The 26,499-nt window shown below is 41.0% G+C and overlaps 1 protein-coding gene across 1 annotated transcript in view; it reads right to left on the bottom strand.

Annotated features, from left to right (window-relative positions):
• cratb (carnitine O-acetyltransferase b) overlaps nucleotides 1-24,471 on the bottom strand; it is a 30,047-nt gene extending 5,576 nt beyond the window's left edge. The window contains exons 1-11 of the mRNA XM_034160837.1: nucleotides 24,079-24,471; nucleotides 21,499-21,723; nucleotides 16,081-16,199; nucleotides 14,772-14,825; nucleotides 12,869-13,034; nucleotides 12,029-12,203; nucleotides 10,649-10,739; nucleotides 10,251-10,338; nucleotides 10,069-10,169; nucleotides 3,790-3,909; nucleotides 2,494-2,616 (exon numbers count right to left, since the gene is read on the bottom strand). Coding sequence (XP_034016728.1) covers nucleotides 2,494-2,616; nucleotides 3,790-3,909; nucleotides 10,069-10,169; nucleotides 10,251-10,338; nucleotides 10,649-10,739; nucleotides 12,029-12,203; nucleotides 12,869-13,034; nucleotides 14,772-14,825; nucleotides 16,081-16,199; nucleotides 21,499-21,723; nucleotides 24,079-24,129 — 1,313 coding nt within the window. The 5' untranslated portion in view covers nucleotides 24,130-24,471. The remainder of the gene's footprint in view (nucleotides 1-2,493; nucleotides 2,617-3,789; nucleotides 3,910-10,068; nucleotides 10,170-10,250; nucleotides 10,339-10,648; nucleotides 10,740-12,028; nucleotides 12,204-12,868; nucleotides 13,035-14,771; nucleotides 14,826-16,080; nucleotides 16,200-21,498; nucleotides 21,724-24,078) is intronic.
• Between the last annotated feature and the right edge of the window lie 2,028 nt (nucleotides 24,472-26,499).

A 26,499-nucleotide genomic window follows, 5' to 3' on the forward strand; every position in this document is an offset into this window, starting at 1 on the left:
TTAATGGGAGAAATTTTTATTTTGGCATGACATTTCTTACTTGTGGATGAGAGCGTGAGATTGATGCTGAAATTGTGACTTCACGCCAGATGCGTGAGAGGTGGCAACCCTGGTAATTGTTCATTTGTTATATGCTTGGTGTCTAACCAGATCCTTACTCTGGATGGCATTACCCTGACCTCTAGTAATACTGTGAGAAATCTTGGAGTCATTTTTGATCAGGATATGTCATTCAAAGCGCATATTAAACAAATATGTAGGACTGCTTTTTTGCATTTACGCAATATCTCTAAAATCAGAAAGGTCTTGTCTCAGAGTGATGCTGAAAAACTAATTCATGCATTTATTTCCTCTAGGCTGGACTATTGTAATTCATTATTATCAGGTTGTCCTAAAAGTTCCCTAAAAAGCCTTCAGTTAATTCAAAATGCTGCAGCTAGAGTACTGACGGGGACTAGAAGGACAGAGCATATCTCACCCATATTGGCCTCTCTTCATTGGCTTCCTGTTAATTCTAGAATAGAATTTAAAATTCTTCTTCTTACTTATAAGGTTTTGAATAATCAGGTCCCATCTTATCTTAGGGACCTCGTAGTACCATATCACCCCAATAGAGCGCTTCGCTCTCAGACTGCAGGCTTACTTGTAGTTCCTAGGGTCAGCTTTCAGGCTCCTCTCCTGTGGAACCAGCTCCCAATTCAGATCAGGGAGACAGACACCCTCTCTACTTTTAAGATTAGGCTTAAAACTTTCCTTTTTGCTAAAGCTTATAGTTAGGGCTGGATCAGGTGACCCTAAACCATCCCTTGGTTATGCTGCTATAGACGTAGACTGCTGAGGGGGCTCCCATGATGCACTGTTTCTTTCTCTTTTTGCTCTGTATGCACCACTCTGCATTTAATCATTAGTGATCGATCTCTGCTCCCCTCCACAGCATGTCTTTTTCCTGGTTCTCTCCCTCAGCCCCAACCAGTCCCAGCAGAAGACTGCCCCTCCCTGAGCCTGGTTCTGCTGGAGGTTTCTTCCTGTTAAAAGGGAGTTTTTCCTTCCCACTGTAGCCAAGTGCTTGCTCACAGGGGGTCGTTTTGACCGTTGGGGTTTTACATAATTATTGTATGGCCTTGCCTTACAATATAAAGCGCCTTGGGGCAACTGTTTGTTGTGATTTGGCGCTATATAAAAAAATTGATTGATTGGTGGCCATACTAGCGAGCTAAATTAGCATGCAGCTGGCTCATAAATAAACCTGTTAGGGTTTTTAGCAAACAAATAATGTATTTTGCTAATATGTGCTCATTGTAGAATGTCAGGCTGCTACCTAGTTAATAATAATAAATAATATTAAATATTTGTTGTAGTAGTCATATTACATATTCTTGTGTTAATGGCTCCAAATTAGCTGCAGCACAAAACTTGCAGCCCTTCTAAATTTAACAGACAGAGAAAATAAAATCTGTATTTTAAAACCTTCATGTGAATGCAACACTAACACTAAAGGAATGTTGTTGGAAGTTGAGGAATTCTCGAGGTCGACGCCACGTCACATCGGCGGAGTGGCCAATCCGAAGGTGAGATTTTGTACTTCCGTGACTGGCTGCTTGGTGAAAACACGCTTGGGCTGTATGCTGTTCTGACCTGAAATGAATCACTGTACATTAAAAAAATTTATTGACAAGTCTGACCCCTCTGACCAAATTACATGCATTTGTATTGAGTTCAGCGATGTTTTCACTGACAAAACACACCCCTAGAGGTTAAATGCCTGGATGACCGACCTAGAGAATATGTAAGAAAGCACAATAGCTTCAGATTTGTGTTTTCCCCATTCTCGCAGTTGGACATCTGGGAACTTCCTAGCCGGAAGCGAGCTGCCATCTTAGTTTGTGGGAATTAAGCGACTTCGGTAACATTGAAAGCAGCACGAAAATGCCCAAAAGCTGTGTTCCAGGTTGTACAGCCAACCAAGAGTTATCCCAAACGGCTAGATATATTCTATTCTAGCAGTTCTATATTATACCACCTGAGAAATACAGGCGTGAGAAATGGCTCGCTGCAATCAACAGGGCCGCTGTAAACACCAATGGGAGTACCAACAAAAAGAAACGATGGAGTCCCAAGTCTGGTCACTGCTATGTGTGTTCTACCCATTTCATCTCGTAAGTACTTTTTGTGTTAATATTGATGATTTCTGAACTCAGACTCACTTTATTGTCACTCGACCCTTACAGGCAGAAGGAAATGCAGTTTCTCCAGGACTTGGTGTAGTTAACTGGGACAATTTAATAATTTAATAACAAATAAGAAAAACACTAAGTGACTTGGAGTTAGGTGAGTTAAATTACACATAACGTCAGGTGTGCATTACACAACAAACACTGATGACAACAAACGCATGACAGCATTCAACGCTGGACTGTTTTTGTTCTTCTTATGCAAACATAAACAATTTTGTGTGTGTGTGTGTGTGTGTGTGTGTCATATTAGTGTCCTGACCTGTAATAGGCCAGCTGCAGGGCGACCTGGATGAAGGAGTTTGGACTCAGTTTGTGCTGCTTGGGCAGGTCCTTACCAAAAGTTTTGAAGTTGAACACGTTCACATCAAGGTCGTTGATCAATCTGCAGAAAATATTCATCTTGGTCTCCATTGGCTGTGCAACACATTAGGACATTTTTACAGCCTTTCCAAGTGCAGAAAATTCTGAAATGCGCTTTAGAAATGCTGAGGTATGTAACCAGTAAAATGCAGTGAGTGACTAGATGAATGGGCACATCCTCTCCAGGCTTTAACATATCTCAAAAACAATAAACTATCATTTTGCACGTTTACAAATTAAACGGGCATACAATGAGGACAAACTCATTGTGAACCGATAAACGTTGATACACCAAATCAACACAAAAGGCAACACTGCTTTGCTCATGTAAAATCCTATGGACGTGTCTGCCATCTGCTGGATGGTTAGCGGATGCTGAATTGATGGTGGATTAGAAGCAGGTGTAGTCCTCATTGGGAGGCAGCCTTTACAGCTAGTAATCAAGTGAACAGTCACTCTCTGATTGTTACACAGGAGTTACTTTTGGAAACTCAAATAGCAGTCACACTGATACACAACCCTGCTGAAAGGATTTAACATGAATTTAGCTGCTAAAGAAAGTGGGGAAGATGGTCGGGTGAGGTACGGTGTGAATGTGGCCTGCGTGACAGAGAGAGGCCGTTTCAGCATATAAATGTACTAAATAAGAGAAACAATCAGCTAATTTCTCATTGATTAACAGTGGTTATGTTCAAGTTTTCTTGTTGTTTAATGCTGACAAATTATACTGTATTTCCTGTCTTTCTGATGCCTGATTCTGTTTTTTCCTCTCTGTTTAAGGTGCAGCTCCATCCAGAGATGGGTGTGGTATTTGTGCTGGAGACCCTCCTGTCCTGTGCACCAACAGCCTTTCTTGTATATTCGTTTAGTGAATTGTTCTGTAATTTATGTTTGTAGCATGGCCCAAGCAGAGGGTCACCCCTTTGACTCTGGTCTACTTGAGGTTTCTTCCTCAGAGGGAGTTTTTCCTTACCACTGTTGCTCTGGGGGTTGGTAAGGTTAGACCTTACTTGTGTGAAGCACCTTGAGGCAGCTCTGTTGTGATTTGGCGCTATATAAATGACAATAAATTGAAAAAAAATTCTGTTTTGCCAAATCACACATTTCGCTTCCACTGAGCACCGAGTTTGATTCTCTTTTCATCTTGATGTCTTTTCTGCACAAAAACTCCACCCTGTTCACTATGAGCACTTACATGTCGAGGTTCTGCTTGGCATGCTCTATGTCAATCTTGATCTCTCTGTCTATGTGAAAGTAAAGCTTCTTGGGCATCGGCAGGGGGACCAGTGGTGCTCTCTTTGGGTCGGGCTTCTTGCTGTAATCGTGAAAAACAAAAAGTCACATATGAGGATGTAAGATACTGAACATGTTTAGAGATTAATCACAGCTTAGCTTTAAAAAGGAGACAGACAAACTAACAGTGTGTTTAACAGGATGTCCGAGTCCAAAATTAACTCAGGAGCGTTGCCAGTGGCTATAACATAAATACATCACAAGGGATGCAACAGCTTATGGAAACAGGAAGACACTTTACTTACTGAAGCAGGTACATTTTCTTTCTGATCTGAAGAGTTCATTTGCATACGCAAACACCATTCATTCTGTCATTTGCATATGCAAACACCATTCATTCTGTCATACTACTTAAACGTGCCATCAGTGACATCTGAAAGATTAATAAAGCAGCCAACAACTATTTTCTTTGGAACAATGAAGCGCTGCAATATGTCCTGTACAAAGAATGAAGAAACGCTCACTCTGTGTGTGTTCAAATCAGAGCTTTTTTATTCCTTGTTTTGACAGTTGGACCAGTCACATGTGCACGTGTAGCACATGTGTGAGTCCCGCACTCCGAAGTCATTGCCCTTCCCTGCATTTCCACAGAGCCCATCATGTTCTCATACATACTGTGAAATCACCGGCAGGTTTTCGGGATGCATCAACCTTGTGCTTAAATTAAAGGAACCTTCACACGTAACACGATTGAAGCCGACTAGAGCACGAAGGAGGAATTGCATGTCTCATACGCCTGTCCCTACAACCATTCGCGCACATCGGCGGCCAAAAGACAGAGGGTGCCCATTCGATCCCTCTCTCAGCAGGTGTTGGCCAAATTCCAGGTGTCACACACAAAAATCCACTACCACTCGCGGAGCACTTAGGAAATGTGGTGCCATTCACGCAGTCAGCATGACAACAGAGTGTGGGCGACTACTTTCGAACTGGCTGTGAAATCTGTCTTAAGTGCCCCACGAGTGTGGCATCGACAAGCAACACACATGGTGTGCCAGTGTCGGCTCTGCCCGCAACACGTGGCGCGCGTGTTGTGCCTCACCCCCCCGAGCAACACATGTGGCATGCATGTCTTTTGTGCATCCCGCTCCCGCCCCCCGCAACGCACGTGGCGTGCGTGTCTCCCACCCCCCGCAACACATGTGGCGTGCGTGCCTTTTGCGCTCCCCCAGCCCTCGCCCGCAACACATGTGGCGTGCGGGGGCACATTTGTATGAAATGCTGATATGTATGTACAGGTGGGGAGCGGCCAGCCACGTCTGAGCGCACACAGCACGGCAAGCCGACTCCCAGCTGATGGCCGGCCACAGACTCACTGACAGCTGGAAATGACTGGTCAGTGCACACGACGTATCACATCAAAAACACAGAGACCACAGGCAGGACAGGTACATCAATAAGTACAATAATAACTACATACACAATTACATAACAAATAACTAAAATTAATGACCACATGACACAGAATCTCTGGTCCTGGATGTCACAGCTCGGGAACACATGCCGTGTTTTGAAGGATATGACCTTACAACCTACACACACGTGACATGCGTGTGTGTTTGCTGTCTTCACGTGGCTTTTGCGACTGGCTGGAGGGAGCGTACAGCGTGCACATTGGCAGGTTGTTCCAGGTGAAACAGAACGTCAGATCATGTGAACACACAGCAGGCGATCGGAATGTCACGTCACCCGCGTGAACTCTGTTCCATATGACGCAGTGTGTGTCCTGTGGTGCGCCGCTCACGGGACATGCGAGTCGGGCCCACACACGTGTAGGGCCGGACACGCCGGGCCAACAGATGTGGCCATGATAAGAGTGTACTGCTTCATTTATGTAATTTCATGACTGTACATCTATGACCATGGGTCATCTACAGAGGAATAGAAGGGTCATACTTGTATTGTTCTCTAGATAAGAGGGATTCAATAAATTGTGTTTTTTTTGTTGTTTTTATTTTTTTTCCCCCACAGCAGCGACAAGGGGGTGTGTCCGCCTGCGTCCTGCAGCTGTTCAGATATCTTTGCTCGCAACGCACAGCAGGGGAACACCTGTAGTGCCTAGTAGAATGTGACATCACACAACTACCCCGTGAAACGCCGACGTCAGCATGCTGTCCTCACATGGAAATAAATTAAAACATATCGCTTCAGCAGACCACACCGCTGGTGAATATCGCGCCATGATGAGAATCACACAGAGGCACGTGTAACTGCGGGATTTCCCCACATTGTAATAATTAAAACACATATCACATTTGCAACGTGGTCATCAGAGGATCACTGCACGCTTGAAACCCCATCTCGACTGATGGGTTCATGACACGAGAGCTGGCTCTTCATGAGATGAGAGCCCAGCGCATCAGGTAATTCATGTAAAACATAAAAGGGAGACCAGTAATCCACGTCATTTCATTACTTCCTGGTGTACGTCTAGGCAGAAGCTAACTCTTCTCTTTATAACAGGAATTAAGTATTACAGATTGTGGTGTTTTATAAATTTTTTTGCTCCGCTGCTGTGTGGGTGACTTTCCACATGCTCACACTTTGTTCATGCGAGCATGCACGAAACCATCGCCGCGGTATCGTGCACGCCTATTCCAACACTGCGTCCCTCTCAACAGCAGGTGGAATGTTTCGCGGTTCCCCATATTGTTTTTGGTTCGCAGATTTTCTTCCGGTTTCTCTGTCTTTCGCCCAACGTCGTGTTATGTGTGAAGGGGCCCTAAGGCCTGCTACAGTTGGTTTTTCAGACAACACATGCCAACAAACCACTTGCAAGATCACATTTGTGGGCAAACGTGATCTTCACACGCCAGATTGTCATGGTGACAGACTTCCTAGGATGCACATTCCCAGCAAAGGCTGATACCCATTTGCAGATGTTAAAAAGTAAACTCAAGATAACTACAGCCTGAGAACGAAGGGAACTACCGAAAACAAAAATACACTGTCAACACCTGTGCAACTCACCATTGCAAATGCTTTGCCCAAATGCTAATTTGTCTCCTGAGCAGTGATGCCGGTAACGTATTACTTAGTAACGTGTTACTCTAATTTGACCACTTTTTCAGTAACAAGTAATTTAATGCGCTAATCTTTCCAAATCAGTAATCAGATGAAAGTTCTCCAAGTCACTATACATTACTATTATTTTTGTATTCTGGGTCAATCACAGCATTAAAACCGGCCCGTGAGCAAGGGGGAGGTTGGGGTTCGACTGAATTGCCCACTTCACCGACTTTCAGCGAGCTTTTTATCAGCTGTGCAGTAGCTCTGAGTTAAAAACCAGTTGTCACCCAAAGCGTGGTGATGCTCAGAGCTATGCTCAGAGCAGACATTTTTATGCATTTTTTTTTCTTTAAAACTCTTCAAAACTCTGATGCGTTACCAACAAATATTAACTTTTTTCCCCACCCAAATGCCCCTAAAGTCTCTTTTTGAGGAAGACATAAATAAATGTTAATATAAATAAATGTTATCCATTCTTCTGCTCAAACAGAAAGCCAGGGGCGAATCGACATGGGAAGGAGGTGTGGAGGGCTCTCCGCAACAGCCCTAGATTAAAGGTCCACTTTTGAAGGCATTTTTTCCATACTATTACTACTACTAATATCATTTGTAACAATAATAATTTCAACAACTAAAATGTTTAAAAATAATTTAAATGTTAGAAAAATGTTATAAAGAACTTAAAAGTTACATTTATAAACAGTGTAGGTTAGAAATGGTAAGTTTTACCATTACAGTGCTGTCAACAGTTAAATATGAGGTCCAGAAAGATGTCTTTATTTTATTTTTTATAAAACATTTATGTTCATTGAAGTCAAGAACAGGTGACTATGAAGTGAGTATTGGCAAAACAGGTAATCATTTTCATGTTGAGGTAGCAGGGTGGCGTTGTCAGCAGCTGCTGAAAAATAATTACAACCCCAATTCCAATGAAGTTGGGACATTATGTGAAATGTAAATAAAAACAGAATACAATGATTTGCAAATCCTCTTCAATCTATATTCAATTGGATACACCACAAAGACAAAGACTGCTTCTGCTGCCCTGCCCGGGCTAAATCAGGTTGAGGCTGGGAGGATTAACCTTGAGTGCTTTAGTATGATTCCCGCACCCTTTCTGACACAGAACTCTTATAAGAACTCCTCTGCAGATGGCAGAAACTCAGTGTGGAATCTGTAACATTTCAGTGTCTACAGCTCTGTGAGTGTTTTCCATGTGTTAGTCTGGACTGAGGTCATGTATTTATCCCACACAAAACTTTGAATAAATAAAATGTAAACAGACCCTAATCTGTCTATTAAGATTAAAGTATAGTACAACCACAATTCCAATGAAGTTGGGATGTTGTGTAAAATGTAAATAAAAACAGAATACAATGATTTGCAAATCCTCTTCAATCTATATTCAGTTGGATACACCACAAAGACAAGATATTTAATGTTTAAACTGATAAACTTGATTGTTTTTGTGCAAATATTTGCTCATTATGAATTGGATGCCTGCAAAACGTTTCAAAAAAGCTGGGACAGGATAACAAAAGACTGAGAAAGTTGATGAATGCTTAAAGAACACCTGTTTGGAACATTCCACAGGTGAACAGGTTAATTGGAAACAAGTAAGTGTCATGATTGGGTATAAAAGGAGCATCCCCAAAAAGGTTCAGCTGTTCACAAGCAAAGAAAGAGCGAGGATCACCACTTTGTGAACAACTGCGTGAAAAAAAAAAGTCCAACAGTTTAACAACAACGTTTCTCAATTGCAAGGAATTTAGGGATTCCATTATCTACAGTCCATAATATAATCAGAAGATTCAGAGAATCCGGTGAACTTTCTACTTGTAAGAGGCAAAATCGAAAACCAACACTGTATGCCCGTGACCTTCGATCCCTCAGGTGGCACTGCATTAAAAACCTGACATCATTGTGTAAAGGATCTTACCCAGTGGGCTCAGGAACACTTCAGAAAACCATTGTCAGTTAACACAGTTCATCGCTACATCTACAAGTGCAAGTGAAAACTCTACCATGCGAAGCGAAAGTCATACATCAACATCCAGAAATCCCACCACCTTCTCTGGGCCCGAGCTCATTTGAAATGGACAGACGCAAAGTGGAAAAGTGTGCTGTGGTCTGATGAGTCCACATTTCAAATTGGTTTTGGAAATCATGGACGTCGTGTCCTCCGGACAAAAGAGGAAAAAGACCATCCAGATTGTTACCAGCGCAAAGTTCAAAAGCCAGCATCTGTGGTGGTATGAGGGTGTGTTAGTGCCCATGTCATGGGCAACTTACACATCTGTGACGGCACCATCAATGCTGAAAGGTACATCCAGGTTTTGGAGCAACACATGCTGCCATCCAAGCAATGTCTTTTTCAGGGACGTCCCTGCTTATTTCAGCAAGACAATGCCAAGCCACATTCTGCACGTGTTACAACAGCATGGCTTCGTAGTAAAAGAGTGCGGGTACTAGAATGGCCTGCCTACAGTCCAGACCTGTCGCCCATTGAAAATGTGTGGCACATTATGAAGCGCAAAATACAACAATGGAGACCCCGGACTGTTGAACAACTGAAGTCGTACATCAAGCAAGAATGGGAAAGAATTCCACCTACAAAGCTTCAACAGTTAGTGTCCTCAGTTCCCAAATGCTTATTGAGTGTTGTTAGAAGGAAAGGTGATGTAACACAGCAGTAAACATACCACTGTCCCAACTTTTTTGAAACATGTTGCAGGCATCCATTTCAAAATTTTGCACAAAAACAATAAAGTTTATCAGTTTGAACATTAAATATCTTGTCTTTGTGGTGTATTCAATTGAATATAGGATGAAGATGATTTGCAAATCATTGTATTCTGTTTTTATTTACATTTTACACAACGTCCCAACTTCACTGGAATTGGGGTTGTAATAAGGTAACTACTAATCTAACTTAGTTACTTTTAAAATTGAGCAATCAGTAAAGTAGCTAAGTTACCTTTTCAAGGAGTAATCAAGAATTGGATTAGTTTTTCAAAGTAACTGTGGCAACACTGCTCCTGAGACATATCAGTTTCTGTGGTGACCATGAAGGCGTTTGTTTGGTGCTTAGTGGTAATGTGACACCCAGCAATTTTAATACAATAAACTACCAACACAATCTATCCTTGTCTCCAGTAACCCGATATCTCACCAGTACTCCAGGATGTAATCCAGCAGTGTTGCTACAGGTGGACCCTCCGCAGTGGCTTGTTCATATAAAAGACCCCATGAGCCGTCCTCACCCACCACAAACTATAAAACACACAAACATACAATGAGGCCTCGAGAGCCAACCCAAAAGCCGCATCAGCCATTCTGTTCTTGAATACTGACCTGCAGAGTTTTGTCAAACCACCGGTTACCACTATTGGAGAAGGTCCCGCCCCCGTGCAGCACTTGAGCCGCTTTACGGCTGGCATACCTGGAAACAAACGTAAGTGACCCACTGAAATGCTAAAATCTTCATCACAAGTTTCCAAAACTAGTACTTTGACATTCCAAGGTTCCAGGCATTTCTCAAATACAAACTGCATGAGAATATGCGTTTGCAAGAAGTGACAAATCTATACGGTTACTCAAGACTGTTAAGAGAACAACGATATCTGAGCAGACACACACAGAGGCTTATCCAACAAATACATTAATCAGAAAAACAACTGAGTGTAAACTATGTGATGCTGAGGAGAATAAAAGAGGGAGAACAGAATGAGTGTGCATGTGTGCACACATACTTCTCATCTGATATTTTCATAACTGCAGAGTCCAGACAAACGGTGAAAAGTCCCGTCTCTATCAGCCGCACCGATTCCTTGTTCAGCTTATCTGAGTCACACAAAAAAGAGTGCAAACAGACCAAAACACAGAAATTCAACATCAAATTCAAGACCTTATTTTTGCAATAACTTGTCTTTGCTGCCACACACACACACATGCACGCACACAAAAACTGACATTTTTCACCCTTACCAATAAATTATTGTAAAGGTCTGTTGGTTTCTTCTCTGAGTGTTAATATATTACATTTATGCTTTTATTGATTAAAAAAAAGATTTCTGCCTTTTATGTCTGTATTTCAAATTACTGTTAATTGTCCAAAGCATGCCGTTTAGTTTAAACACTGATTTAAAAAATCAATTAATTTCTGGTTTTAGATCGCCCCAGCACAAAATAAGACCTTTCAAAAGAGTAATCCATAACATCTTTCGGGAAAATTTGTAATAATCCAGGGATTCTTCAGGATGATTTGAAAAAGTGTTTCTTGTTTGTGCATATTATAAGTCACACATGAAAGAAGTCAAATACAATTTACAACCCTCTACCCAACACTATAGTCCCTTAATTGAGAGAATAGCGTCAACTCAGAACATGGATTAGGCTTTATTATGGATTAATTTGACCCTCAACAAGCTTTTCTTTCTACAATCATCACCTCAGTGGTAAACTGTATAATTTCATCTTTTTCCAACTCCGTGTTGTAAAGTTACAGACTTTTCTCCCAAATGTATGTGATTGCGAAATATAATCAGCGTTATGCACTGCAAAAACTATTAAAATACGATGGCAGACGAAGGAGAGAAAGCAGAAAAGTGTCAAAATCCAGCATTTTGTGTCTGATTTAACAGGTGCACGTCCAGGTTGTGGATCCAAGTCTGAGCACGGTTTGAAAAAAATAAACTGTCAGTCTTTTAGTCTGTGAAATGAATCTGGTCCCACTTTACTCAAATCGCAAGTACCAGCGCTGAACTATAATCAAGAAAAATGCATTTTCTTAACTTTTTTGATCAGAACTCCTAAACAGTACATCACACAATCAACGTTCACACATCCACAAATTCTTTTGGAGTGTGACAAATCTTATGATATAGCCTACGCCCATTTCTATTTTTCCATTTTGACATGGTATTGTAAAATATGTAAAACCTTTCAAATCGATCCCGTCAATCTATCTTGCATATATCAGAAGATTTTGCATATATTCCCAACATTATTTGAGATAAACATGAAACATGAAGCCCGATGGGGCTTGGACCCCTTTTATAGCTGCTTGCAGGTGTAGTTATTTTTTATTTTTGTCTATGTGATTTCCACTTTGCAGACATTACGTGATTCACCTCTCAGCAGGCGGTTGTAGGCCTCCCCCCAGGTATGACGGTGCTCGCTGGTCAGAATCCCCATGGGCTCTTTGTCTGTCTTCCACGACTGAGACCTGATCCTCAGCAGCTGACCATGGATCTGGCTCTCCGTCATTCGCGAACCATCGCTGTTGTACACGTCCAGCTGGAAGAACTAGCAGGAAAAAAAAGTGTCCTTAATTCTGCCTGTTTGTAACTCCTCCTATTGTCAGAAGCTGTAACAACAACGCTATTAGTGTAAAATTTGTGCCCATAGTACCCATAATTTCTCTCATCCCAGCCACAGAAGCCTGTAATTCCTTCAGTGTTTTTTGGATGTCTTGGTGGCTTCCCTCACTCGGCTCCTTCTTGTATAGTCACTCAGTTTTTGAGAACTCCCTACTGCACAAATTGATCATAAAGTACCTTACTGTCTGTACTCCTTATGGACTGATGCAAGTGAAAAAACAAAGACCAAAGACATCCAATCCCAAGGACGTGAGGCGGTTCCGTGGTGGGATGGATGCAGTGATGCACAAAATCTGCCCATGCACCTAAATATGACTTGGCAGAGATGACATCCAAGACACATACAGTGTTTTGGAAATGTTCATGTATCCATCCCCTGACTTATCTAAAAAGAAAGAAAAGGCAAGGTTCCTATTATTACACTGAGGGTTCTTTGGCACCGTCCAGAAACAAGTCTGGACGTAACTGAAATGCTGTACAACTTGAAATCCCAACAACATGAGAACTGATCCCAAGGCACACGTGAGGGGAAAATATAAAAAGCAATCTAAAGCAAACATCACCCCCTGCTGTCCTGCTGACAAAGCCCACCTGATAGTTCCTGACCACGGTGATGTGCGTGGGCGTGTGGCGAGCGCGTCCGTGGTGGGCTACGTAGTCGTGTTTGGGACCGGGGATCCTGCAGGAGGAGAAGAGGAGCGGATAGAGCTCCATGCACAGAGGTTTGCCTCGCATGTACTCTGTTGGCAGCTGGCCGCTGACAGGAGAAAATGCACAGGAGGAAAAATTAAATTCTGCATTTAAATTCAAAAGCATCACACAGGTATTAAGTAGAAATCTGGGTGGAAATATCAACAAATATGTTGCATTAACAAAAAAATTCCTGTTGAAAATGTCAGAGCTATTATTAACCTTTCATGCACATCTTCATATGGTTTCAAGTTTCACTGAAATCCACCAAATGTTTTGAAAGGATTTGCATTCAAGACTCGGACAGATGGACATCTAACTGCTGGAACCCCCCACCCCATTCAAATTTTTGTTTGCAGGGGGGAGGAAAAGTTTCTTTTGCTGCTTCTATGTGGACTTGGAGGTAAAGACTGTAAAAACAACATGTTTCCATTGAGGAAAAAGCTGCAAACAATTTTTAAGGGAAAAAAAAAAAAAAAAAACAACCCTTGACAACTTGTAATTTTTCTGCCATATTTCAAAGTACACAAAGTCCTACTGCAATCAAAAGCACTGCAAACAGCACCGGCACATAATGTGAGCTCACAATGATATTAACTTCACACAGAAGAGAAACAGAGGGAGGAGCCAATCAGGGAAAAGGTCAAAGCACTAAAATAGCCGTTAGCAAAAGCAGCTGTAGAGTCCTTCAGTGGACTCAAGTACATCAGCAGTCGTTCTGATTCATGTTTTCTGCCGCCGAGATATCAGTCTGCACCATAACACTTGACACGGTTTGGCAAACAGAGTCAAAATACTCGGTCGTACCAAAGAAATATAACTCCATAGACTTGTGTACACACTAGACCAACCCTCCATCATGTCACCCATAGACTTTTCTGAACAGCTAGTTTTAAATGGCTCTAGATGACGCCATCTTGCCAGTGCGCGACTCTGAATTATTAAAGGTCAAGGCCATTAGGGCCAAATATCAGTATTTCACCAGGCAGTGAACTGTATTGTTTAATCAGGAAACTTGACTTTATACAAGGAGACTAAATCCTTGTGTGAGCTATGCTCACCGCACCTACTTGCCACAGCCCTCCATAGTCTTTGTGTTCACGGGTACCAACCATTATCTAGTAAATCTAAGATGGGCTGTTTCAGGCCTACATTTTCCTTACAGCATTACTACACAAGCAAACAAATATCTGGAACTTTGAGGATGTTCAACATGAAATCTGCTGTACGTTCAATCATAAAAGAAGCCATATGAAGTATTTCATGCATAGGCAAGTATCACATGAATTTAAATGGCACATTTAACTGTAGTAGCAGGGGCAGATCTAGGATTTTGTAAAGGGGGGGGGGTAGATTTGCAAATGAGTAAGGTATGACTAAGGGAGCAGGGGGTCTGGAGAAGATCCCCCCCACCAGAATTTTATTGAAATTTGTGCCATTTCTTGCACTTTGGCACATATTTTACCACAAAATATACCACAGAGAAAAGAAACTTTACAACCAGGTTTTTATTCATTTGAACTTGTATTGTACAATCTTGAATATGTGATGCTGTGATGTTACAATGACAAGTAACAGAGAACATTTAAAATGTCTGTGGCTGAAAAAAGTGAACATCTTTGCTGAATCGTGATTTGGTATAAATGTATCTAGCTGAGTCACTTGTTGTTGAGTAGAGGGTTCAGAAACAGCATTCAGCAGGGATTTTTATTTTTTTGTTCCATGAAGGGGGCACGGGGTGGAGGGGGTGCTGGATCTGCCCCGAGTAGTATTTGTGCAGCTTGTACGTTAAAGTGGGACTTACGTTTTCATTTTCGCCTTGAAATCCAGTACGGCTGCTATCAGTTTGGAAGCAAACCTATAGCAGAAGAAGCAAACAAAGATGATTTGGTCAGTGTTTGATTGTAAGAATTCAGATTATGCTGTTTTTTTAAATACAGAAAAAAAAATGTGTGCGATATGGGGACTAGTCTGGTCAACTTCAGTTCAGTTCAACTCTCAGAGATTAAAATGCATAATAAAAAGTGTATAAACAGCAACGTTCACTGTGTATCTAACTGAATTTATTATTTATTCAGGCCTTGGTGAGATTATTCGGCTCCATTCTTATCTCAACCCACAAAGACAATAACTGACTTACACATGGACTGAAGCATGCTCCAGTTTCTCCTTTTACCTCTCTTCCTGCCCCCCCCCCCCCCCCCCCCCCCCCCCGTTCTTCCCAAGCTGGCAGGCAGCGCGACTTCAGTTGCAGCAGCTACCAACACACTCACATTGCCTTAATTTGGAAACGGACTGTTTCAAGCTTAGTGCACATAAACAATGTCAAATGTATATGTGTTGTTCTAATTGTGATCTGTGCCATTATTACGGTAAACAAGTAATAATTGTGGATTAATTGCTGTTTGTATGTGGAATGTGAGTGCGGAGATCTCGTTGTTGTAATGACAATGATAATAAAATCTATCTATCTGTCAACCAAAGACAGACCCATTTATGAATTCACAACTGTGACTGATTTTAAACTGAATGGTGCAAGAAATTGTAGAATTTCAAACAAAGTCACAATTAATATTTGGACAACAATGTCACACCAAATGCACATTCGCAACTGCAAAATAAACATCATTTCAGTCTGTGAAGACGATCATATTTGGTGTTTTACTCAATTACAGTATTTTCTTGAGCATAATTCAAGTTTTTATTTATTTATTTTTAGGTAGGTCTTGCAACCTCTATTCAGGTTGCGAAAAAATACACAATACACGCACCTTCGTCTTATAGTGTTTCTACACACGAGGCTCTGATGTCCGTTATGCTGAACATACCACCCGTCTCCACCTGACCCTGTGCTCTATCCACACAGGCCAAAAATACACCTAATTTGTTGTCTGATCCACATGTTTATTTTTATTACATAAAAACCCCACAGTTTCTTGTGAAATGTGTTTCAAAAATAAATGCCACACACTCCTGTGCAACTTATATACTTTTTTTTGTTGTCATCAACAATCAGGTGTGACTTATACTCCAGAAAATAAGACCCTCCATTTATTGGGGACACCAGTCTCTGGTGTGATGTAACCTGTGTCACTCAGCGGGCACACACTTACACTATCTGGCCCCTCCAATCGGAGAAATCCCTGTGGGGCAGCGAGATGGCCGGGCTGGAGTGCACAGGCAGCGGCTGTCTGCTCTCCAGGTACGCCCACTGCACCCACCAGTCTGTGATCTGCAGGGACGAGGACACACACGCACACACACAGTCAAACCTTTAGGTGCGCTCAAAATAAACACAGCATTCAAACTGCAGATGTAGAGCAGATGTGGCAGGTAAAGTCCAAAGTGGTCCCAGTGGTAATAGGAACACTAGGAGCTGTAACCCCCAGATTGGAAGAGTGGCTCCAGCAGATTCCAGACACAACATCAGAGGTCTCTGTCCATAGGAGTGCAATTGTAGGAACATCTAAGATACGGCATCGAACCCTCATACTTCCATGCCTCTGGTAGAGGAATGGGGGGGGGGGGGAGATGAGGTTTATTTAATATAATAGACCTCTAATATATGTCTCATATATGTCTTTTTTGGAGAAAGCAGTGTACAACTACCACCGCAGTTGAAGATGACTGTGTGATTAATGCTGCATGCGTTGTGGAATGTGCAGAATGGTCTACTCTTAGTGAAGCTCCTGAATTGATAAATGGCTGATTTGATTATATTGTTGGTGTGCTGTGTGCAGTTCAAATATGTGTCAAAAACAACTACAAGATTTCTGGCTTCCCATTTGCGGTGTAGCCTTCAGCAAGGCTAAAACCTGCTCAGTGTGTTTCCTGTATTATACAGGCCCTGATCATGACAATACGCAGCTTATTAAATTCTGGCACTATATTATGGTATGTATATGTATATATATATATATATATATATATATATATATATATATATATATATATATATATATATATATATATATATATATATATATATATATATATATATATATATATATATATATATATATATATATATATATATATATATATATATATATATATACAGACTTATTCCAAAATGGAGTAAATTAATTTTGTCCCTCAAAATTCTACTCACAACACCCCATAACGACAACATGAAAAAAGTATTTTAGTTTTGTTTTTTGCAAATTTATTAAAAGTAAAAAAAAAAAAAAAAAAAAAAAAAAAAAACAAGGAAATCACATGTGCATAAGTTTTCACACAATTTGCTCAATACTTTGTCAATGCACCTTTGGCAGCAATTACAGCCTAAGCTCTTCTTGAATATGATGCCACAAGATTGGTGCACCTATCTTTGGGCAGTTTTGCCTATTCCTTTATGCAGCACCTCTCAAGTTCCATCAGGTTGGATGGAGAGCATCGGTGCACACCCATTTTCAGATCTCTCCAGATAGTACAGCAGATCACTGTAAGATTCGTTCAAATCCGGTTACAAGCACCAAAATTTGACTGTATATACCTTTTGGTACATATTTTAGAAAAGTAAATTAGCCATTTGAATTTTCAATAGGGGGCCAAGTAGGGGTCAATTGAGGAAATGCACAGGGGTCAAAATAAAAAAATGTTCCAATCATATTGAAAGCTATAACACATTATGTCTCTGATCACAAAGATTCCCAAAAGGTATAGTTTGGACTATCTATGACTGAATATTATGGAGTAATGGGGTAAAAACTTTAATAATGGTGAAAAATGTCAGTTTCAGTTTGTACAGAGGTCAAAAGTTAAAGTTGTTCCAATTTTGGTAAAAAAGTGGTGCAAATTATTGGTTGAACTAATATGATTAACAAATGGAATAGTTTTGACTGTGTTAAATACATGGTTTGCAAGGTAATGGTTAAACAATGTCGACGTCCATTGGATTCTATGACATGTGACATATGTTACCCCTAGAATGACAACTAAATATCCTTTTTAAAACCCGATTAATGCAAAATATTACAATATTTTATTTCAAGTAATTATTTATGCACAATGAACACCATAAATCTCTCAAATCTGGTTCAGTACACAGAACCACAATCATGAGGAAGATTGTCCAGAAGACACTCATGGACATGGTCCACACAGAGGTTAAGCCACAGAAGGTCATTCCTGAAAACTCTGGTTATTCAGAGCTCTGAATCAAAGCATAGTCATGGAAAGCTGACTGGAGGGGAAAGTGTGGTTGGAAAAGATGTACAAAGCAACAGGGATGAGCCTTGAGAAGATTGTAAAGCAAAGCCAAGTCAAGAACTTCGGGGTGCTTCACAAGGAGTGGACTAAGGCTAGCATTAGTGCCTAAAGAGCCAACATGCACAGATGGGCTAAATGTGTTATATTCCTAGTGTCAAGCTATTCCTGAACCAGAGACAATGTTAGAAGCATCTTACCTGGGCTAAAGAGAAAAAGGACTGGACTGTTGCTCAGTAATCCAAAGTCCTCTTTTCAGATGAAAGTAAATTTGGTATTTCATTTGGAAATCAAGGTCCCAGAGTCTGGAGAAGGAGCGGAGAGAAACAGAATCCAAGCTGCATGAAGTTCAGTGTGAAGGTTCCACAGTCAGTGATGATTTGGAGTCATGTCATCTGCTGGTGTTGGTCCACTGTGTTTTATCACATCCAACGTCAACCCAGGAGGTTTTAGAGCACATCACGCTTCCATCTGCTGACAAACCTTACGGAGACATTGATTTCCTTTTGCAGCAGGACATGGTACCTGCCCATAGTGCAAAAAGGACGGCAATAGCTCAGTTGGTACAGCGAGCCGTCTTATGACTGAAGGGTCGACTGTTCGAATCTGGCTCCCAACCAGTCAAAAATCTGCATATTGGGAAAGACACTTAACCCGTCTTGCCTGTGTATGAATGAGGTGGTGGTGGGAGAATGGCAACTAAAGGCCTCCATCAGTTTGCCTCAGGGCAGCTGTGGCTGCACTAGTAGCTTACCACCACCAATGCGTGTGAATGAATCATGCAACTTGTAAAGTGCTTTGGGTGTCTTGAAAAGCGCTCTATAAATCCAAGTCAATATGATTGGTTTGCTGACTATGGTGTTACTGTACTTGATTGTCCCCATAGACGATCCCTCATAGATTCTCTATGGAGTATTGTAAAGAGGAACATAAGATAAACCAGATCCAAGAATCCAGATGACCTGAAGGCTGCTATCAAAGCAACCTGGACCTCCAGAACACCCTCAGCAGCGTCACAGGCTGAACGCCTCCACACACCGCATTGATGTAGGAATTCATTCAAAAGGAGCCGCAACAAAATACTGAGTACATAAATGAACATACTTTTCAAAATTTAGATATTTAAATCCTTTTTTAAACTGATCTTCTAAAATATTCAAATATTTTAAAATATACATCCATCCATCCATCCATTTTCTTCCGCTTTATCCGGAGTCGGGTCGCAGGGGCAGCAGCTCAAGCAAAGCCGCCCAGACCTCCCGATCCACACACACCTCCCCCAGCTCCTCCGGGGGAACCCCAAGGCATTCCCAAGCCAGCCAAGAGATGTAGTCCCTCCAGTGTGTCCTGGGTCTTCCCCTGGGCCTCCTCCCAATGGGACGTGCCCGGAACACCTCTCCAGCGAGGCGTCCAGGGGGCTTCCGGAAAAGATGCCCGAGACACCTCAACTGACTCCTTTCAACGTGGAGGAGCAGTGGCTCGACTCCAAGCTCCTCCCGAGTGACCGAGCTCCTCATCCTATCTCTACGGGAGCGCCCAGCCACAATGCGGAGGAAACTCATCTCGGCCGCTTGTACTCGCGATCTCGTTCTTTCGGTCATGAGCCAAATCTCATGACCATAGGCGAGGATCGGAATGTAGATCGATCGGTAAATCGAGAGCTTTGCCCCCCTACTCAGCTCTCTCTTCACCACGACGGCCCGATACAGCGACTGCATCACTGCAGATGCTGCACCGATCCGTCTATCGATCTCACGCTCCATCCGTCCCTCACTCGTAAACAAGACCCCGAGATACTTAAACTCCTCCACTTGAGGCAAGGACACTCCACCAACCTGAAGAGGGCAAAGGACCTTTTTCCGGTTGAGAACCATGGCCTCGGATTTGGAGGTGCTGATTTTTTTTGGAGCTGTAATTATCAAAATTAAATTTAAAAATGATTGAAATGTTTTAGTTTCTATGTACTGAAACTAGAATATGTAAAATTTTCACTTTCTGAAATACGTAAAAAAGACCTTATTCACAATATTGAATTTTTTTTTTTAGATGCACCTGTATATGTAAATACGCTTCCTTAGTGCTATTTTCTCTATCAATGATTTTTCTGTCTCCAACCTGCAGTTCAGTCAAAGGGTCGCTGAATATTTGGCATCTGACTGTTAGTCCAAACCGACTCCTTCAACACTTCCATGTTAACAGAAAGTGGATCAAACAAACTGTTTATTTTTGGCAAATTCTTTCAATGAGAATTGTAGAATAAAATGATTATAATAAAATAACAAGAGTTTAAGCTTTGCTTTGGTTATTTTTCTTGACAGGAGCATTCAGTACATATGGTTAGTTCACAGGTTGTTGGGAATTTGAAAATCTAAATTTCTGCTTTTCCAGTTTCTGGCAGTTACAAATGGTGTAATTTTGGCTTTTTTTCCCCTTTCAAACATCCCTACGGGTTGTGAGACTCAGACAGTTAAAAAAATATATATATTGTGACATGGATTTATGGGTATACAGTCAACTGCTACTTTGTCGTAATTGTACCAACTTTGATATACTACGTAACGCAAAACTGAAATATATTTTAATCAACCAGATATCCACATCACTCAAGAGCCCATATAGTTACAATAAATTTGTAAATACTATCAGAAAGCCTCGCACACCACGGAAAGAAATGTTCATTAAGTCCAAAAAATAATTACTAATTCAGTGCAATAAATCCCAAAAGAGTGTGAAAAATGTTTGAATTTTCCCACGTAAAAAAGACACCTGGTATTCATCCCTAATGAAGAACAGTGGCACAAAAAAAGACAGCAACTTTGGCAAAGTTGCTATGATAAATTAGCTAATAACTTTATGAGATCCTTTTAAAACAGAGATAAAACATAACCTGAAATTACTAATGCAAACATAAAGCAGAGGAAGCACTCGGAGAGTACATACAAAAGACAAATTATGCATCTCTGCTCAATTTTATGTTTTACTTATTCACATCTGGATCCTGATCACGATCCGCATCAAACGTCACCTGTTTATTGTCTGTTATAGAACATGTACAACTGACAGTTTTAATAAAGTGGATTCATTTTTACAAAATTAACTGAAATGAGTAAAAAGGTTCTACAATTAAACCTGCTAATTTTATAGAGAATTGTTTTGTTAGATTTTTGTATCAATAGGGGTGAGATTGTGTTTTGTGTCAGAAAAAAAGGGGGACAAAGTGTTGGTGTGATGTAACCAACACAGTGCGGTGCTTTAAAACAGGCCTGTGATGCCTTTTCACTAACACCTGCCAAACCTCCCACACCGATCGGACAGAGACCGACCCAGTTCTTGTGCAGTCTGGCTCTCTTCTCCAGACCCTCCTGCAGCCTTGCACCCAGGCCACCCGGTCTGCCAAACTCCTGCACCATCCTGCGTGTGTGGGCGAGCTCCTCCGGTGGCAGCAGCGGCTCCAAAATCCTCAGGTAACCATGCAGGGTCTGGGCCAGAGGCGGCACCGGCTGGGGGGGCACAGAAGAGGAGAAAGACAGCTCCTGCCTCATTGACACCTGGAAGAGAGTGTTTAAATGAAGCTTAATCCACTGCTGTGGACTGCATGTGCTGTAATCAAGATAAATTACAAACCTTTGATACCATATAGTTTGCATGCACAGAAGTGGTGAAAGGGGTTGACCCCCCCGAAACAGTGATGCAGATTTAAAAAAAAGCTTTCGATACTTCAAAATAAAACAATTTCTTCACACACTGAATCACTGATTCAAAATAATAGAGTCAAATGCACCAAACACTGAAAGAAACACTTTATTGTGAAAGGGATTACTGCTTTGAAAACACTCAAAACACTGCAGTGGTGCCATCTAGTGGACAGCGGGGAATCCTTGGTTCCAACAACAATTTGCCATTTCAAAGTCTCAAAAACTAAATAAATCAATTTACTCTGATCATAATTAACACTTTCAAAATGTCCCTAAACAATGACTAAAATAATTACTGTAAGAATGATTTATTGTTTCAGAAATGCTAAAAAAAACTCAGACAACATTTAGTGCATAGTGGGGATTCTTTAGTCGTAGAAATAATTCAGTGTTTCAAAAGGCTCAAAAAGCTAAATGAATCAGGTGTTTGTGAAAAGGATTCGCTCCTTGAAAATACTCTCAACACTACCTGATTCATCTACTTTGAAAACACTTTTAAAAGTACTTAAAATGCTAAATTAACTCCTAAAAAAAGAGATAAAATGATTCCCTTAAAAACTGCTTGAAACACTCAAAGAAAGAACTGCTTTAGGAAATGAGTTACCATTTCAAAAATGCTTGCAACACTGCAATGGTGACACATATTGGACTGTTGGGAATCCTTGATTATGAAACAAATTTGAAAAAAAATTCATTTTAGAAAATACTCTCAACAGTAACTGAAACAACTGCCCTACAAAGAGAGTCACTTTTTTAAATGCTCATACACATGGATATATATATATATATATATATATATATATATATATATATACACACACACACACGTGGTCTGTCCATAAAGTAACGGTCCTTTTTATTTTTTTTAAAAACTATATGGATTTCATTCATATGTTTTTACGTCAGACATGCTTGAACCCTCGTGCGCAAGCGTGAGTTTTTCCACGCCTGTCGGTGACGTCATTCGCCTCGCGGCTTTCCATGACAAAATCTCTTGTTAAAAGTGAAATCTGCCGGAAAATGGCTGATGTCCAACTCTTGTGATAACCAGAGAAAGAGCACACGACGGTCTCGTATCCACAGAGCGATCAGCTTAGAAATGATCCAGTGGTTTGTGCCGCGACGTCGCAGCTCGGAGCGCGGCGCACCGACCGTCATTAAAGGGGTCCTTAAAGCTGTAGTTAAAGTCCTTATTCTCTGTGAAGCCTGTAAAATTTTCACCAAAAGCCAGATAAATTTTTCGACTGGTTTCCAGGTGCCAGTCTCTAACAGCTTCTAAAAAAATTCTGATGGAAAAATTGTCCTTTTCATTCTGCCATTTCCAGACAATGAAAATCCGACAAGGGGGCGGGACCTCTCCTTCCACAAGGCGTGGTCACAGGTGAATGACGTCACCAACAGGCGTGGAAAAACTCACGCATGCGCACGAGGGTTCAAGCATATCTGACATAAAACATATGAATGAAATCCATATAGTTTAAAAAAATAAAAAATAAAAAGGACCGTTACTTTATGGACACACCATGTATATATATATATATATATATATATATATATATATATATGGAATTTCTTTGGTTATAAAAATAATAAGATAATTCATAGTTTTAAGTGTGCATCTGCAGAACCAAACATAAAGACAATTAAATAAAATGGTGTCACAAAATGTTTGATAAATTTAACCTGTTATCTATGGAAAACTGGCTCAATTTTGAATTCCATAATGTAGACATTGATCAAGGAAAACCAATGTTGTAAATACCTTGCACACATATTGTTGTTTATGTGACCAGAAACTGGAAAACAGCTAACTTAGTGTTTTGAAAGGTTAAACAAATAAATAAATAAATAAATAAATAAGCAAGCAAGCCCTAAATGGAACGGACATCTGAAGGGCTTAAAAATCTGAACAGTAAATATACTTCAGACAAAGATTGTTTCAAAACGTACCAAGCCCCCTTCCCCGTGGATACATGGCTACGCCCCTGTTCGATGGTCTCCACCAACTAATATGCACTCAATTGTTGAGAGCAGATAGTTGGTGGAAACCAAATAATGTGGGCGTATCGAAACAGGAAGTGTAAAAGATATGTGGAAATGCAAGCTGCAGCTTTTTAGCATGGCTCTGTAACGTGGCCTATGTTTCACCACCATGGCGAGCTTCACAAAAAGAAAAGAAAAAAAACAAAAAAAACAACAACAACTCACCCGAGAGAACCAAACTCTGCAGGCCCCTGGCTGAATCTTCATCAGAATCATGTTTCTTCCCCTCTCAGTGCGTCACTCGCCGTTGCATCTGTGTCAGACTTGTTCAAAAAGCGGCTTTACAGGGTTTGGATCGAGTCCACGGTGGAGGTCAGTTCGACACACACAAACAAAAAAGAAACACGCCCTGTCCTCCTACTTTCTATTTTGTGCATCTGAGCGTTCGATAGATCCCAGTCTGAATGTGCTGCGGTCATGTGGTTAAAGCCCCTCGATAAGCTCTTCCTTCGAACATGCAAAGATTCACGTACTGCTGGTCTTGGACTGAAACAACAAGCCTGTACACGTGCTGACGTAAAGCGTTTCCGTAAACAGCAACGTGCTGCTACATTACCGCTTTTCACCGCTGGATGTCACTGTTACACCTCATTTTGGCGCCAAGAGGACCTGCTGCTTCCGGGGAAAAACAAGCTAAGCTAACTTACTGACTCACAGCCAGCTAACAGCAAGAAGAAAACATAAAAAACGTGTCAATATTGTCAGCTTTGTATATTTTGAACTAGTCTGTATGGATGATGAGCGCTTCCTGAAAGAGATAAAATGCTGGAAAGTTCGAAAGCTAGAGCTTTTTGTGGAAAAGCAGACTGAAAGCAGATTATTTATCTCTGTTGTTCTTGCAGTCAGTGCATTTTCAGCAGATCATCTTATTTGTTTTTCAGTTTTATAAATAAAATTTATAGTTATTTGCAGTGTTTTTCCATATGTCACTGTTATCCTACTTTATATAAGCCTCGGTAATGCACTGCATTGTGGGAGAGGTCAGAGTTCACTAGTACCAAACACAGCCAATGCGTGTGAGCGGCTATTTAAAGCCAAGTAATTCCTCTCTCTGTTTATCAGTATTTGTGTCTGTCTGGTGCCAACAGCCATGATAATTCTAGCTCTAATAGCATATCTTATAGTTCTTGCAGTTAAAAAGCTTGTAGTTGGATCTCGGAATCGAGGTGCTTTCTGTCCCAGCCCCTGCCTCTTGGCACCCCCTTGATTCTCTTAGCTGAGTGTCCCACGGGGTCTGAAGCATTTACTTTGAAAAAATTAGAGTGTACAAAGCAGGCCCGGTAGGACTCCGGTTCCATTTTGTGGGTTTTCTTCTCTGAACTGGGGCCAATTAAGAGGGACATCCGAGGGCATTCGTACTGTGCTGCTAGAAGTGAAATTCGTGGACTGGCACAAGATGGACAAAAGTGAAAGCATTTTCCAAGAATGTTTTCATTAATCTAGAATGAAAGTCGGAGGTTCGAAGATGATCAGATACCGTTCGAAGTTCCAACCATAAACGATGGCAACTAGCGATCCGGTGGCGTTATTCCCATGGCCCGCTGGGCAGCGTCTGGGAAACCAAAGTCTCTGGGTTCCGGGGGGGAGACAGAAGGGAACCACCGGGAGTGGAGCCTGCGGCTTAATTTGACTCAACACGGGGAACCTCACCTGATCCAGACACAGGAAACACTGACAGATTGATAGCTCTTTGGCTCCCACCGGTTCCTGTGGGTGTTTAGTCTCACCGTTCTTAGTTGGTGATTTGTCTGGTTAATTCCAATAAGGAACAACACTCCAGCACGCTAACTAGCTACGCAGTCCCATGCGGTCAGCATCAACTTGTTAGAGGGACAAGTGGTGTTGAGACTGAGCAACAACATCGCCAATTGTAACAGTACTGAAGAAGAAAGTAGACATGCAAACTCCAGCCGTATTGTTTGAGCTTACAGCAAACCATGTTTGGTACTCGTGACCATTGGCGCGGGTTTGCCCAGACGTGTACTTGTAACCGCGAGATGGCTTATAGAATAGTTGAAAATAAAAATGTGTTTACTGAACACTGCCTACATGAACAAATTTAAAATATAGAATACCCTATCATGAAAAAAAAAGAAAATAATTATATTAACCCACTGCATGATTTAGTTTGGTTTTTTATGTTTAAGGTGATGAAAACTGCATATTTACTGCACAGGCCAAAGAGCTAATTAGCTGCTAATGCTGAATAATTTAAGGATTTTCTTGAGAAGGGAGAAAAGGGAGATTGCAGCTACGGTTTACCAAAAGGTACGGAGAGTTAATGATATATAAACATAAAAGCATATTTGAGACCTCCAATATCCAATGTACCTTAGACAAACACACACATAAAACATAAATGCTCAAGAAAGCAAGCATAGCTGTCAAAATATTTATTTTCTTCTTTCTTGAAGCCAGCTTCATCAACTGTAATAAAAATAAGATTGTAAAGCATTTGAACTTATTCGCACAATCACACCGCTAATTAAAATACTAATTTACAACCAAGAAATATATTGTCTTTGCAATACACAGCAACAAATTTACTTAGCAGCTGTATTAAGACTCATCTTTTTATCAACTCAG

Source organism: Thalassophryne amazonica, chromosome 20 (assembly GCF_902500255.1).
Source record: "Thalassophryne amazonica chromosome 20, fThaAma1.1, whole genome shotgun sequence".
NCBI lineage: Eukaryota > Metazoa > Chordata > Actinopteri > Batrachoidiformes > Batrachoididae > Thalassophryne > Thalassophryne amazonica.